Source organism: Mustelus asterias, chromosome 13 (genome assembly GCF_964213995.1).
Source record: "Mustelus asterias chromosome 13, sMusAst1.hap1.1, whole genome shotgun sequence".
In the NCBI taxonomy this organism is placed as follows: domain Eukaryota; kingdom Metazoa; phylum Chordata; class Chondrichthyes; order Carcharhiniformes; family Triakidae; genus Mustelus; species Mustelus asterias.
In genome coordinates this window covers 54326376-54342041 of record NC_135813.1, presented here as the reverse complement: position 1 = coordinate 54342041, position 15666 = coordinate 54326376, and the positions used below count along the sequence as shown (strand labels likewise).

The 15666-nt window shown below is 48.7% G+C and overlaps 1 protein-coding gene across 1 annotated transcript in view; it reads left to right on the top strand.

Annotated features, from left to right (window-relative positions):
- The first annotated feature begins 8599 nt into the window (after positions 1–8599).
- LOC144502629 (leucine-rich repeat-containing protein 75B-like) overlaps positions 8600–15666 on the top strand; it is a 68480-nt gene continuing 61413 nt past the window's right edge. Inside the window, exon 1 of the mRNA XM_078226783.1 lies at positions 8600–8724. Within this exon, the coding sequence (XP_078082909.1) occupies positions 8689–8724 (36 nt within the window). The 5' untranslated portion in view covers positions 8600–8688. The remainder of the gene's footprint in view (positions 8725–15666) is intronic.

Sequence of the window (15666 nt, the reverse complement as noted above, 5' to 3'; positions counted from 1 at the left end):
CTCTACGCAGCCCACGGGGAGACCTATTCATAGCAGATATATTTTTGTTAGGCAAAGGTAACAAAGGTATGGAATTGTGGTGATTGTCCCTTTAAGGGCAACACAGCAGAAGAGGATCACCTGGCTTGAGGGACCAAATGGGACTGAGAGTGAGTGTCATAGAATTCTCACAGTGCAGGAGGCCATTCAGCCCATTGAGTCCACACCGACTCTCTGACAGAGTATCTTACCGAGGCCTTCTGCCCTGCCCTATCCCCGTAACGCCACGCATTTCCTATGGTTAATTCATCTAACTATCCAGCTTTGGACACTAAGGGGCAATTTATCATGGCCAATCCACATAACCTGCACATCTTTGGACTGTGGGAGGAAACCGGAGCACCTGAGGAAACCCACGGGGAGAACGTGCAGACTCCGCACAGACGGTGACCCAAGGCTGGAATTGAACCCGGGTCCCTGGCGCTGTGAGGCAGCAGTGCTAATCACTGTGCCACCGTGAAGGACAGACGCAGAGCAAACCTGAATTGTCAGTACAGTTAGCAATTTAGAAATATATAGAAAGGAAGTGCAGAGAAAATAACCCTCATATCAAACGCTGTGATTTAGTGTTTAAGGAGAATTGAAACTTAAGTTTTTTTAAAAAGGACAAAGAGTTGCTGCAAGTTTTTTTTCCTTAAAAAGTAAACAAAGAGAACACAGGAATGTTTTGAGTAAAACATTTTTAGAAAATGCCCCGACGGGTTGTAGCTCGTGCCAGTCTCCAGAGTGCGGGAAAGTGGAGGATGAGATTGCCAGGCTCCAGATCCAAGCAGAGTCTGTGAGTGGGTCCGGATAGTGGCCCCTGCACTGAGAACTGCAGGCAGCAAGTTTCGATGTTTTAGAGAGAAGTTCTCAACCCATTCAGTAGATAAGTTGAACAGTTTTGAAAACAGCCCCTTGGATCTCGAGAGCGCTGGATCTTGCAGTGAAATTGATTTAAAAAAGAGAATGGACTCTCCAAATGGCCAGAGAAAACCAAGCTGCAGAGATCGCTGAGAGAGATTTCTGTCAGTAAAAAGGACAAGTTTAGAAAGTTTTTTAAAAAGGTTCAGGACCTGCCAGGTTCACGCTAAAACTTCAAAAGTGTGGGAAAAAAATACGGAGAGAAGCAGCAGCTGCTGACAGTTAAAAAGTCTTAAAGCGGCAATGCATTTAATGTGGCAATGCTTTTAAAGCAGCAACCACAAGAGGAAACACGGGGCAGTGGACAGAGGACGGCACAGTGTTTAGCACTGCTGCCTCACAGTGCCAGGGACCCGGGTTCAATTCTGGTCTTGGGTCACTGTCTGTGCGTTCTCCCCGTGTCTGCGTGGGTTCCTCCCGGTGCTCCGGTTTCCTCCCACACTCCAAAGATGTGTAGGTTAGATGGATTGACCATGATAAATTGCAGGGTTATGGAGATTGGATAGAGTGGAGGGTCTGGGTGAGATGCTCTTTCGGAGAGCGGTGCAGTCTCGATGGGTCAAATGGCCTCCTTCTGCACTGCATTCTATAGTCAACAACATAAGCTCCAGCTTATGGCAAGGGAGGAAATTGCTGGGGCCCCCTTGAGAGAAATCTTTGTATCCTCACTGGCTACAGGGGAGGTCACAGTAAGAAGTTTAACAACACCAGGTTAAAGTCCAACAGGTTGGACTTTAACCTGGCAAACCTATTGGACTTTAACCTGGTGTTGTTAAACTTCTTACTGTGTTTACCCCAGTCCAACGCCGGCATCTCCACATCATGACTACAGGGGAGGTCCCAGAGGATTGGAGAATAGCCAACGTTGTTCCTTTGTTTAAGAAGGATAGCAAGAATAATCCAGGTAATTACAGGCCGGTGAGCCTTACGTTAGTGATAGGGAAATTCTTGGAGAGGATTCTTCGAGACAGGATTTATTCCCACTTGGAAATAAGTGGGCATATTAGTGAGAGGCAACTTGGTTTTGTAAAGGGGAGGTCATGTCTCACTAACTTGGTTGAGTTTTTCGAGGAAGTGACGAAGATAATTGATGAGGGTAGGGCAGTGAATGTTGTCTACATGGACTTCAGTAAGGCCTTTGACAAGGTCCCTCATGGCAGATTGGTGCAGAAGGTGAAGTCGCATGGGATCAGAGGTGCGCTGCCAAGGTGGATACAAAACTGGCTCGGTCAAAGAAGACAGAGGGTAGCAGTGGAAGGGTGCGTTTCTGAATGGAGGGCTGTGACAAGTGGCGTTCCTCAGGGATCAATGCTGGGACCTTTGCTGTTTGTAATATATATAAATGATTTGGAGGAAACTGTAACTGGTTTGATTAGTATGTTTGCGGACGACACAAAAGATTGATGGATTTGTGGATAGCGATGAGGACCATCAGAGGATACAGCAGGATATAGATCAGTTGGAGACTTGGGCAGAGAGATGGCAGATGGAGTTTAATCCGGACAAGTGTGAGATCATGCATTTTGGAAGGTCTAATACAGATAGGAAATATACAGTAAATGGCAGAACCCTTAAGAGTATTGATAGGCAGAGGGATCTGGGTGTACAGGTACACAGGTCACTGAAAGTGGCAATGCAGGTGGAGAAGGTAGTCAAGAAGACATATGGCATGCTTACCTTCATCGGCTGGGGCATTGAGTTTAAAAATTTGCAAGTCATATTGCAGCTTTATAGAACCTTTGTTAGGCCGCACTTGGTGTTCAATTCTGGTCACCACACTACCAGAAGGATGTGGAGGCTTTGGAGAGGGTACAGAAAATATTTACCAGGATGTTGCCTGGTATGGAGGGCATTAGCTATGAGGAGAGGTTGGAGAAACTTGGTTTGTTCTCACTGGAACAATGGATGTTGAGGGGCGACCTGATAGATGTCTACAAGATTATGAGAGGCATGGACAGAGTGGATAGTCAGAAGCTTTTTCCCAGGGTGGAAGCGTCAATTACTAGGGGGCATAGGTTTAAGGTGCGAGGGGCAAGGTTTAAAGGAGATGTACGAGGCAGATTTTTTACACAGAGAGTGGTGGATGCCTGGAATTCGTTGCCGGGGGAGGTAGTGGAAGCGGATATGGTAATGACCTTTAAGGGGAGTCTTGACAAATACATGAATAGGATGGGAATAGAGGGATATGGTCCCCGGAAGAGTAAGGGGTTTTAGTTCAGTCGGGCAGCATGGTCGTCAGTGCAGGCTTGGAGATCCGAAGAGCCTGTTCCTGTGCTGTAATTTTCTTTGTTCTTTGTTTGTTCTTTGTTCTTCCCGAAGGATCACAAAACATTATCAAGAATAAGGAAGTTAGTTTATCAGGAGACCAGAGTGCCAGAGGGTACAAAACAGCATGGATCCAGAGATATGGAGCTGAGGGAGCAGGAAAGGCCAGTTGATGTTTCTTCGAATATAGCTTGCAACCAGTTCCAATTAGAGATTTACAGAAGTTATGAAAAGACGAAAGGTTAATTCAGGAAGCTTCAAATTGATGCAGACATCAAGGGCTTGACAGCTGTTAAACAAAGCGATAGCAACACATTTGACAGAACGAGGATAGTGTGCTAAGTGGTCATGCAGTTTGAAGGTCAGTTACTATGCTGATACAGGTCAGAGTGTCGGCTGTTGAACCAATGAACAGCCTCACACAATAGCACAGTGGTATTGATGAGTTGGGAGTGTTTCAGTGAATGTGAGCTGCAGAAAGGATAACTCAGTAAGAGGCATTTATCAAACTGTTGTGATGGTGAATGCACAGTAGGCAGGCGGCCTTCTTTATCTCTTTCTCTCACTTGCACTCTTTCCCTCTCACCGCCCCTCTCAACTGTTACTCTTTTGCTCTCCTCTCTCTTTCCCCCTCTCCCTACTCTCCCCTCCAACTCATCTCCTCAGTCTCCTCTCTCCCCCACCCTGCGCACTCCCTCCTCCCACATCTCCCATCTTCTCTTTCACTTTGCCTTCCAATCTCTATGTCTCACCCTCCTTCCCTCTGTCTTTTGATTTCTGTCTCCCTCTCTCTCCATCCCGCTCTCCATCGCCCATCTCGTTGCCCTCTCTCTTTCCATCTCCCTCTCTGTCTCGCTCTCGCTCTCCCTCTCTCCCACTCTCTCATGTTGTGTCCCAGTCTCAATGGACAATGCCTGACATTTCTCTAACCCATGTTGTTGGATGAACTTCCTCCTCAGCCATTCTGGGAGTGACAGTCAATGTGTACCAGCCTCACAGCTTCAATACTCTGTACTGTTGCCAGGAGGAGAGCTTGGCACCAGAGAGATATTTTCAGTTCCCAAATACCTGCACCATCTCAGTCAGATTGTCAGCTTCATTCTAATTTGCTATTGGTTGTAATCGCTGGGAGCTGGGTTCAAAAATGGTCAGATTTAATTTGTAGGCAGCGCACGAAGGGAGATTTTCATCTCCACAGTCTGGACTGTGCGTGAGTCCAAACACTCCAGTCTATAACACTCCAAGCCTGTGAATTTGTCTCATACGCTCTCTCCAGCAGAGTATGCTGCGTTCTTTAAGCTCACTTTTATCCTATTTATACAAATCAATGCAGAAAAATTCTGGAAATATCATCAGGCAGGTGGCAAATGTGAAACAGGAAACAGAGCTAACATTTCAGAGCAACAACCTTTCTACAGAGCTGCTTTCTCAAACTTCCAGCACCTGCATTATTTTGATTTAATCACATTTACCATTTGCCAACTAGAAAATGGCTGTGTCTCTAGGTGACAGGGTCCGGGTGCTTCTGGGTGACGGTGCGGGTGCCTCTGGGTGATGGTGCGGGTGTCTCTGGGTGACAGGGTGCGGGTGTCTCTGGAGGACAGGGTGCGGGTGTCTCTAGAGGACAGGGTGCGGGTGTCTCTGGGTGACAGGGTGCGGGGATCTCTGGGTGACAGGGTGCGGGTGTCTCTGGGTGACAGGGTGCAGGTGTCTCTGGGTGACAGGGTGCGGTGTCTCTGGGTGACAGGGTGCGGTGTCTCTGGGTGACAGGGTGCGGGTGTCTCTAGGTGACAGGGTGCGGGTGTCTCTGGGTGACAGGGTGCGGGTGTCTCTAGGTGACAGGGTGCAGGTGTCTCTGGGTGACAGGGTGCGGTGTCTCTAGGTGACAGGGTGCGGGTGTCTCTGGGTGACAGGGTGCGGGGATCTCTGGGTGACAGGGTACAGGTGTCTCTGGGTGACAGGGTGCGGTGTCTCTGGGTGACAGGGTGCGGTGTCTCTGGGTGACAGGGTGCGGGTGTCTCTGGGTGACAGGGTGCGGGCGTCTCTGGGTGACAGGGTGCGGGGGTCTCTGGGTGACGGTGCGGGGATCTCTGGGACAGGGTACGGGGTGTCTCTGGGTGACAGGGTACGGAGTGTCTCTGGGTGACAGGGTGCGGTGACAGGGTGCGGGGATCTCTGGGTGACAGGGTACGGAGTGTCTCTGGGTGACAGGGTGCGGTGACAGGGTGCGGGGATCTCTGGGACAGGGTACGGGGTGTCTCTGGGTGACAGGGTGCAGGTGTCTCTGGGTGACAGGGTGCGGGTGTCTCTGGGTGACAGGGTGCGGGTGTCTCTGGGTGACAGGGTGCAGGTGTCTCTGGGTGACAGGGTGCGGGTGTCTCTGGGTGACAGGGTGCGGGGATCTCTGGGTGACAGGGTACGGAGTGTCTCTGGGTGACAGGGTGCGGTGACAGGGTGCGGGGATCTCTGGGACAGGGTACGGGGTGTCTCTGGGTGACAGGGTGCAGGTGTCTCTGGGTGACAGGGTGCAGGTGTCTCTGGGTGACAGGGTGCGGTGTCTCTGGGTGACGGTGCGGGTGTCTCTGGGTGACAGGGTGCAGGTGTCTCTGGGTGACAGGGTACGGAGTGTCTCTGGGTGACAGGGTGCGGTGATCTCTGGGTGACAGGGTGCGGGGATCTCTGGGTGACAGGGTACGGAGTGTCTCTGGGTGACAGGGTGCGGTGTCTCTGGGTGACAGGGTACGGGGTGTCTCTGGGTGACAGGGTACGGGGTGTCTCTGGGTGACAGGGTGCAGGTGTCTGTGGGTGACAGGGTACGGGGTGTCTCTGGGTGACAGGGTGCAGGTGTCTCTGGGTGACAGGGTGCGGGGGTCTCTGGGTGACAGGGTACAGGTGTCTCTGGGTGACAGGGTACGGGGTGTCTCTGGGTGACAGGGTACAGGTGTCTCTGGGTGACAGGGTGCGGGTGTCTCTGGGTGACAGGGTACAGGTGTCTCTGGGTGACAGGGTGCGGTGTCTCTGGGTGACGGAGTGCGGGTGTCTCTGGGTGACAGGGTGCGGGTGTCTCTGGGTGACGGAGTGCGGGTGTCTCTGGGTGACAGGGTGCGGGTGTCTCTGGGTGACAGGGTGCGGGTGTCTCTGGGTGACGGTGTAGGTGTCTCTGGGTGACAGGGTGTGGGTGTCTCTGGGTGACGGTGCGGGTGTCTCTGGGTGACAGGGTGCGGGTGTCTCTGGGTGACAGGGTACGGGGTGTCTCTGGGTGACAGGGTGCGGGTGTCTCTGGGTGACAGGGTACAGGTGTCTCTGGGTGACAGGGTGCAGTGTCTCTGGGTGACAGGGTGTGGGTGTCTCTGGGTGACAGGGTGCGGGTGTCTCTGGGTGACGGAGTGCGGGTGTCTCTGGGTGACAGGGTGCGGGTGTCTCTGGGTGACAGGGTGCGGTGTCTCTGGGTGACAGGGTGCAGGTGTCTCTGGGTGACAGGGTGCGGGTGTCTCTGGGTGACGGTGCGGGTGTCTGTGGGTGACAGGGTGCGGGTGTCTCTGGGTGACAGGGTGCGGGTGTCTCTGGGTGAGAGGGTGCGGGTGCCTCTGGGTGACAGGGTGCGGGTGTCTCTGGGTGACGGTGCGGGTGTCTCTGGGTGACAGGGTGTGGGGTGTCTCTGGGTGAGAGGGTGCGGGTGCCTCTGGGTGACAGGGTGCGGGTGTCTCTGGGTGACGGTGCGGGTGTCTGTGGGTGACAGGGTGCGGGTGTCTCTGGGTGACAGGGTGCGGGTGTCTCTGGGTGACAGGGTGCGGGTGCCTCTGGGTGACAGGGTGCGGGTGTCTCTGGGTGACGGTGCGGGTGTCTCTGGGTGACAGGGTGCGGGGTGTCTCTGGGTGACAGGGTGCGGGTGTCTCTGGGTGACAGGGTACAGGTGACTCTGGGTGACAGGGTGCGGGTGTCTCTGGGTGACAGGGTACGGGTGTCTCTGGGTGACAGAGTGCGGGTGTCCCTGGGGGACAGGGTACGGGGTGTCTCAAGTTAGGGTATGTGATTAGAAATTCCGAGGTACATTATGAAGTTAGACTAGGCCCCAGCAATTTGCTATTTTGGCATTAATGTGAGAATAAGATGTTTCACCCCAGGTGTGACTCTACTGACACTAGGGAGCTTTTATCAAAGCAAACTTCATGTAACCATACAGTTTAACTTTAACTAATGAATTAGATTAATATTTACCAATTGAGCAATACTTAAACATGCCAAGATACAGTTCTTAACTGTTAAGCTATCCCTATGAATTTCAATACAAGCAATATTCCTCTTATAGACTTAAGCTCTTCTTCAAAATCAGTTAGCAAACCCCATGCTTCTGTGCTTGAATTTGTTAACCATCTTGGGGCCTTTTGAACACTTCTGGAGAGAGACATAGAGATACCTGTCTTCTGATAGCCCCAAACAGCAGCCTCCAGAGAGAGAGAAAGAAATGGAAAGACACTTATTGCTTCTTTCTGGACCAGGCAGAAACTGACTATTTTAAAATAAAAGAGAACTGTGTGTTTTCCCTACAAGTTTCGCTCCAGGACTAATCAAAACCCTACTCTGAAACACCAGGGGGAAACTGAAGTAAATGCAAATGTATTAACTCTGTTTAGACAAACACACCATTAGCTAAAATCAATCATTAGCCTGCATTCGCAGCATGTCAGCAGCCTGCTGCCCTGACAAATCGACACCATGTAAATCAGAGCTGAATTCTAAACGTAACCCTCACAAGAAAAATGCTAAAAATACATTTCTTAAAGGCACTGTATCAGCATACTCACGGTGACAGGATACAGGTATCTTCGGGTTCTGTCTAACATGTCTCTGGGCTCCAGGTGGCAAGGTATGGGTGTCTCCCGCTAACCATAGAACCAATAGAATCTCTAGTGCAGAAGAAGGCCATTCAGCCCACTGAGTCTTCACCGATTCTAAAAGAGCATCCTACCCAAGCCCAACCCTCCACCCCCACCCCATCCCCAACACCTCACGCAATTACCATGGCCAATCCACTTAACCCACAAATCTTTGGACTTTTTGTAATAGAGTGAAGGTTTTCCATCTCATTACACTCAGGAAAGTTGCAACTATAGTTTATCTGGTATCCTGTAAGGCAATATTGAAATCTCTCTTCATAGGGACTCCATGATTCTGCATTCTCATGGAATGGTTCCATAGCGCCACCTTTTACCGATCTTCCCAGAGCACCCTACCCAGTTCTGAAGTCGTAGAAGGATATTAGGAGAGCATGAGAGGTCAGAGTTAGAGAAGCATGGAGAACTCAGAGGGTAAAGGTCAGCATGTGACTGTGTGACTGGATTGGCCAATCTTCCAAGTTGCTAATTAGCTGCCTTCTCTCCTGTGCAGGATCTGGGTCTGGAAAGCTCATCCTTAAACGATGTTCTCTATAAACACACGGCGTTCCCCAATTTGGTGGACCCCATTTCCCATGACTTGCTCATGAGCCTGGCCCGGGATATCCAGTGCCCCAAGAAGGTGAGTCATGTGATGTTTGTATTAAATCCCCAAGACTGTGTTTGTTTGAGCTGTGTGGGAAGGTATGTAAATTGTTAGTGCGGAAAAAAATGAAACCTCGGTGCAAGTCGGTGCTGTTGGTGTCATGGTGTTAAATTTTATTGGCTACGTTAGGTTTGCTGGTGGAACCTCTGCTATGAAGGACTTGTTTATAGGACTACAGACATTTTAATACTGGAGAGATTGCTGTGAAATACACACTGATCGGTGGCATTGTCCAATAGAAAGTATTTGAAAAGGTTTGTAGGATCCTGGGTTTATAGTAGAAGAATTCAAAAACAAGGAGGTTACGATGAACCTTTTTAAAACGTGAGCTTCCACTGGACAATTGTATCCAATTCTGAGCATGAATTGACATTGTAGAAAGTGAAGAAAAGATTGTGAGAGTGACGCCAGGGATGAAATGTGTCAGTTAAATGGATAGATTGGAGAAGCTGGGGTCCTTGGAGAAGACAAGGAGGGGAGGAGATTTGATAGAAGTGTTCAGAATCCTGAGGAACCTGGATGGGATGGAATAGGAAGAAACTGGTCTTCAATCTATTCACTGATATGAAGAGACTCATGGTGATTGGCAAAAACAAACAAAAGTACATGAGGAAAAATTATTTTCTGCAGTGAGTTGGGTGACAGAGTGACAGTTCTTTGAGGATGTAACAGAGAGAGTAGATAGAGGGGAACCTGTAGATGTAGTGTATTTAGATTTCCAAAAGGCATTTGATAAGATGCTGCATAAGGGGCTGGTGCATAAAGTAAAAGCCCAGGGAACAGGAGGAAGTGTGTTAGCATGGATTGAAAACTGGCTGTCACATAGAAAATAAAGAGTTGGAATAAATGGATCCGATTCAGGGTGGCAAGATGCAATTAGTGGAGTACCGCAGGAATCAGTACTTGGCTCGCAATTGTTCACTATTTACGTTAATGACCTGGAGGAAGGAACAAGATGTAATGTTTCCAAATTTGCCGATGATACAAAGTTAAGTGGGAAGACAATTTGTGATGAGGATATTGTGATTCTGCAAAGGGATATAGATGGATTGGGCGAAAACCTGGCAAATGGAGTTTAATGTGGGGAAGTATGAGGTCATGCACCTAAGTAGGAAGAATCAAAAGGCAGATTATTATCTAAATGGAGAGAAACTGTAGGTAAAACCATAAGACATAGGAGCAGAATTAGGCCGCTCAGCCCATCGACTCTGCTCCGCCATTCAATCATGGCTGATATTTTTCTCATCTCCATTCTCCTGCCTTTTCCCGATAACCCCGATCCCCTTATTTATCAAGAACCTATCTATCTCTGTTTTGAAGGCACTCAATGACCTGGTCTCCACAGCCTTTTGCGGCAAAGAGTTCCACAGATTCACCACTCTCTGGCTGAAGAAATTCCTCCTCATCTCTGTTTTAAAGGATCATCCCTTTAGCCTGAGGTTGTGACCTCTGGTTCTAGTTTTTCCTATTAGTGAAAACATCCTTTCCAAGTCCACTCTATCCAGACCTCGCAGTATCCTGTGAGTTTCAATAAGATTCCCCCCTCATTCTTCTAAACTCCAACGAGCACAGACCCCAAACCCCTTAACCATTCCTCATATGACAAGCTCTTCATTCCAGGGATCATTCTTGTGAACCTCGGCTGGACCCTTTCCAAGTCCAGCACATCCGTCCTTAGATACGGGGCCCAAAACTGCTCATAATACTCCGAATGGAGTCTGACCAGAGCCTTATACAGCCTCAGAAGTACATCCCTGCTCTTGAATTTGAGCCCTCTTGACATGAATGCTAACATTGCATTTGCCTTCCTAACTGCCGACTGAACCTGCACGTTAACCTTAAGAGAATCTTGAACAATGACTCCCAAGTCCCTTTGTGCTTCTGATTTCCTAAGCATTTTTCCATTTAGAAAATAGTCTATGCCTCCATTCCTCCTTCCAAAGTGCATAACCTCACACTTTTCCACATTGTATTCCATCTGCCACTTCTTTGCCCACTCTCCTAACCTGTCCAAGTCCTTCTGCAGCCCCCTGCTTCCTCAATACTACCTGTCCCTCTCCATATATTTGTATGATCTGCAAACTTAGCAACAGTGCCTTCAGTTGCTTCTTCCAAATCGTTAATGTATAGTGTGAAACGTTGTGGTCCCAGCACTGACCCCTGAGGCACACCACTTGTCACCGGCTGCCATCCTGAAAAAGACCCCTTTATCCCCACTCTCTGCCTTCTGCCAGTCAGCCAATTCTCTATCCATGCCAGGATCCTACCCTTAACACCATGGGCTCTTAACTTATTTAATAGTCTCCTATGCGGCACCTTGTTACAGGCCTTTTGGACATCTAAATAAATCCCACCCACTAGTTTTCCTTTATCTAACATCCTTATTATCTCCTCAAAGAACAGATTTGTCAGACATGACCTCCCCTTGACAAAGCCCTGCTGACTCAGTCCTACTTTATCATGCACTTCCAAGTACTCCGCGATCTCGTCTTTAATAATGGACGCTAATTCTCGCCAATGACCAAAGTCAGGCTAACCGGCCTATAATTTCCTGTCTGCTGCCTCCCTCCCTTCTTAAACAGCGGTGTTACATTAGCTACTTTCCAGTCCTCTGGGACTGGAATTATTTGCTACCAAATAAACCTGTTGGACTTTAACCTGGTGTTGTGAGACTTCTTACTGTGTTCACCCCAGTCCGATGCCGGCATCTCCACATCACCCTCCCTGCCTCCAGTGACTCCTAAAAGATCACCACCAATGCCTCCACAATTTCCTCAGCTATCTCTTTTAGAACCTGGGGTGTAGTCCATCCGGTCCAGGTGATTTATCCACCTTCAGGTCTTTCAGTTTCCCCAGAACCTTTTCCTTAGTGATGGCCACAACACTCACCTGTGCCCCTGGTTTTCCTGGAGCTCTGGCATCCCACTGGTTAAAAGCAAATTACTGCGGATGCTGGAATCTGAAACCAAAAGGGAAAACGCTAGAAAATCTCAGCAGGTCTGGCAGCATCTTTAAGGAGAGAAAAGAGCCGACGTTTCGAGTCCAGATGACCCTTTGTCAAAGCTAAAAGGAATAGAAAGTGGGAGATATTTATACTGCAGGGGGAGGGAATGAAAGATGAATCATAGCCACAGCAACCAGGGGAAAAGACTGCTAATAGCTGTCCACAGAGAGAATAAAGGGTGTGAATGGCTAAACGGCAGAGAAGCTGTAAGTTGTGACAGATGAAGATGTTGGGGGAGAGGGGGCGGTGGTGGAAAAGATGGGACAGAGGTAGAATGTAGAAACGGGGAAGCGGGGAGGAGAAAAGGTAAGGGAAGGGGGATGAAGTAGGGGGAAAGAGTGCGGGGGAAGAAAAATGAAGAAAGACAATAAAGAAATAAAAGGTAGAGAACAGTAAAAAATTAAATAAAATAGAATGAAAACAAAGGGGTCGAGGTGGGGTAGAGCAAATCATCTGAAGTTGCTGAATTCGATGTTGAGACCAGAAGGCTGTGAAGTGCCTAGCCGGAAGATGAGATGCTGTTCCTCCAGTTTGCGTTGAGCTTGACTGGAACATTGCAGCAAGCCAAGGACAGACATGTGGGCATGGGAGCAGGATTGTGTGTTAAAATGGCAAGCAACCGGAAGGTCAGGGTCCTGATTGCGCACAGACCGAAGGTGCTCAGCAAAGCGATCACCCAGTCTACACTTGGTGTCTCCAATATAGAGGAGACCACATTGGGAGCAGCGAATGCAATGGACCAAATTGAAAGAGGTACAAGTGAAATGCTGCTTAACCTGGAATGAATGTTTTGGGCCTTGGATGGTAAACATAGAAGAGGTAAAGGGACAGGTGTTACACCTTCTGCGATTGCATGGGAAATTGCCATGAGTGACGGGAGAAGTGTTGGATATAGTGAAGGAGTGGACTAGGTTATCCTGGAGGGAAGGGTCTCTGTGGAATGCTGACAGCAGGAATGAAGGGAAGATGTGTTTGGTGGTGGTATCACACTGGAGATCGCGAAAATGGTGGAGGATTATGCTTTGCATGCGGAGACTGGCGGGGTGAAATGTGAGAACAAGGGGAACTCTCCCCTTGTTCTGGGAGGGAGGGGAGGGGGTGAGGGTCGTGGCGCAGGAGATGGACTGCACGCTGTTGAGGGCCCTGTCGACAACTGTGGATGGGAACCCACGCTTGAGGAAAAAGGGGCACATATTAGAATCACCACTTTGGAAAGTGGAACAAATGCGACGGAGGCGAAGGAGCTGAGAGAAAGGGATGGAGTCCTTACAGAATGTGGGCTGTGAAGAGCTGTAGTCCAGATAGCTGTGGGAGTCAATGGGCTTGTAATGGATATTGGTAGATAGTCTGTTGCCGGAAATGGAGAACAGAAAGGTCCAGGAAGGGAAGGGAAGTGTCTGAGTTGGACCAGGTGAAGGCAATGGAGGGGTGGAAACTGGAAGCAAAGTTCGTGAATTGTTTGAGGTTTGGACGAGAGCATGAAGCGATACCAAAATAGTCATCGATGTACCGGTAAAGAAGTTGTGGGAGGGGACCTGGGTAGGCCTGGAACAAGGAATGTTCCACGGTAAAGATTCCACGTAAATGTTTCCACATAAAGTGGAAAAGATTGAAAGGGTGCAGAGGAGATTTACAAAGATGGTGCCTGGATTGAGTGGCATGCCTTATGAGGATAGGCTGAGGGAGCTCGGTCTTTTCTCCTTGGAGAGACGTAGGATGTGAGGAGACCTAATGGAGGTATATAAGATGTTGAGAGGCATAGATCGGGTGGACTCTCAGAGGCTTTTTCCCAGGGTGGAAATGGTTGCTACGAGAGGACACAGGTTTAAGGTGCTGGGGGGTAGGTACAGGGGAAATGTTAGGGGGAAGCTTTTCACACAGAGGGTGGTGGGCGAGTGGAATCGGCTGCCGTCAGTGGTGGTGGAGACAAACTCAATAGGGTCTTTTAAGAGACTCCTGGATGAGTACATGGGACTTAATAGGATGGAGGGTTATAGGTAGGCCTAAAAGGTAGGGATATGTTCGGCACAACTTGTGGGGCCGTAGGGCCTGTTTTGTGCTGTAGTTTTTCTATGTTTCTATACCTCATAAAAAGACATGGTGTCTTCCACCATGAAGACTGGTAATGCAAAGTAACTATTCAGTTCCTCTGCCATTTCTTTGTTTCCTATTATTACTTTTCCAGCCTCATTTTCCAGTGGTCCAATGTCTATTTTTGCCTCTCTCTTACCTTTTATATGTTGAAAAAACTCTTCCTATCTTCTTTTATATTACCAGCTAGCTTACACTCATATTTCATCTTCTCCCCCCTTATTGCTTTTTTAGTTGTCGTCTGCTTGCTTTTAAAGGCTTCCCAATCCTCTGACTTCCCACTAATCCTCATCATTTTGTATGCTTTTTCTTTTGCTTTTATGCTGTCCTTGACTTCCCTCGTCGGCCATCGATGCCTCATTCTCCCCTTAGCATGTTTCCTCCTCCTTGGGATGAATTTCTGTTGTGCCTCCCGAATAACCCCCAAAAACTCCTGCGATTGCTGTTCCGCTGTCTTCCCTGCTAGGCTCCCTTTCCAATCAACTCTGGCCAGTTCCTCCCTTATGTCTTTGCAGTTACCTTTATTTAATTGTCATACTGTTACATCTGATACCATCTGATACCCTCTCAAACTGCAGGGTAAATTCTATCATATTGTGGTCACTGCTCCCTAAGGGTTCCTTCACCTTAAGTTCCCTAATCAAGTCTACCTCGTCACACATCACCAAATCCAGAATTCCTGGTTCCCTAGTAGGCTCTGTCACAAGCGGCTCCAAAAAATCATCACTGAGACATTCCACACATTCCTTTTCTTGGGATCCACTACCAACCTGATTTTCTACCTGAGCCCTCTGCTCCTTTAACTAGTTGAAAGTCCTCATCATTAACCTGCTCTTCTCCCCTCTCCTTTAACTTTGATTTTCTAATTCTCTATACAACTGAACCTTCCCCCCAACTATTTAGTTTAAAGCCCTATCTACAGCCCTAGTTATGGTCCCAGCATGATTTAGATGAAGACCATCCCATCGGAACAGGTCCCCTCTACCCCAATGCTGGTGCCAATGTCCCATGAATTCAAACCCATTCCTCCCACACTAATCTTTGAGCCTCGTATTTACCTCCTTAATTTTATTGACTCTGTGCCAATGAGCTCGTGGCTCAGGAAACAATCCAGAGATTATTACCTTTTTGGTTCTGCTTTTTAATTTAGCTCCTAGCTGTTCATACTCCCTTAGCAGAACCTTTGTTCCTGTTCAGCCTATGTCATTGGTATCTACGTGGACCATGACAACTGGATCTTTACCCTCCCACTCCAAGTTCCTCTGCAGCCCAGATGAGATATCCCGAACCCGAGCACCAGGCAGGCAACACAATCTTCGGGATTCTTGATCCAGTGTCAATGCCCCTAACTGTACTATCCCCATTTACGACTACATTTCTTTTTTCTCCCCCTACTTGAACGGCTCCCTGTATCACGGTGCCGTGGTCAGTTTGCTCATCCTCCTTGCAGTACCCATTCCCGTCCACACAGGGAGCAAGAATCTCGAACCTGTTGGACAAGTTCAGGGACTGAGGCTCCTGCAACCCTACCTCCTGGATCCCTCTACCTGCCTGACTCGCAGCCACACCCTCCTGTCCCTGACCACTGGCTGAATTCAAGGTATTTAATCTAAGGGGTGTGACTGCCTCCTGGAACACAGGTAAGTGAAGTACAGAGTGATTTAGGTGTTCTAGTGCATGGATGACAAAAAGTGAGGAAGCAGGTCCAACTAGTAGTTAAGAAGGCAAACAACATATTGGCCTTTATTGCAAAGGGGTTGGAGTTTAAAAATAGGGAGGATTTGTTGCCATTGTACAGCGTGTTGATGAGACCTCAAAGGGGA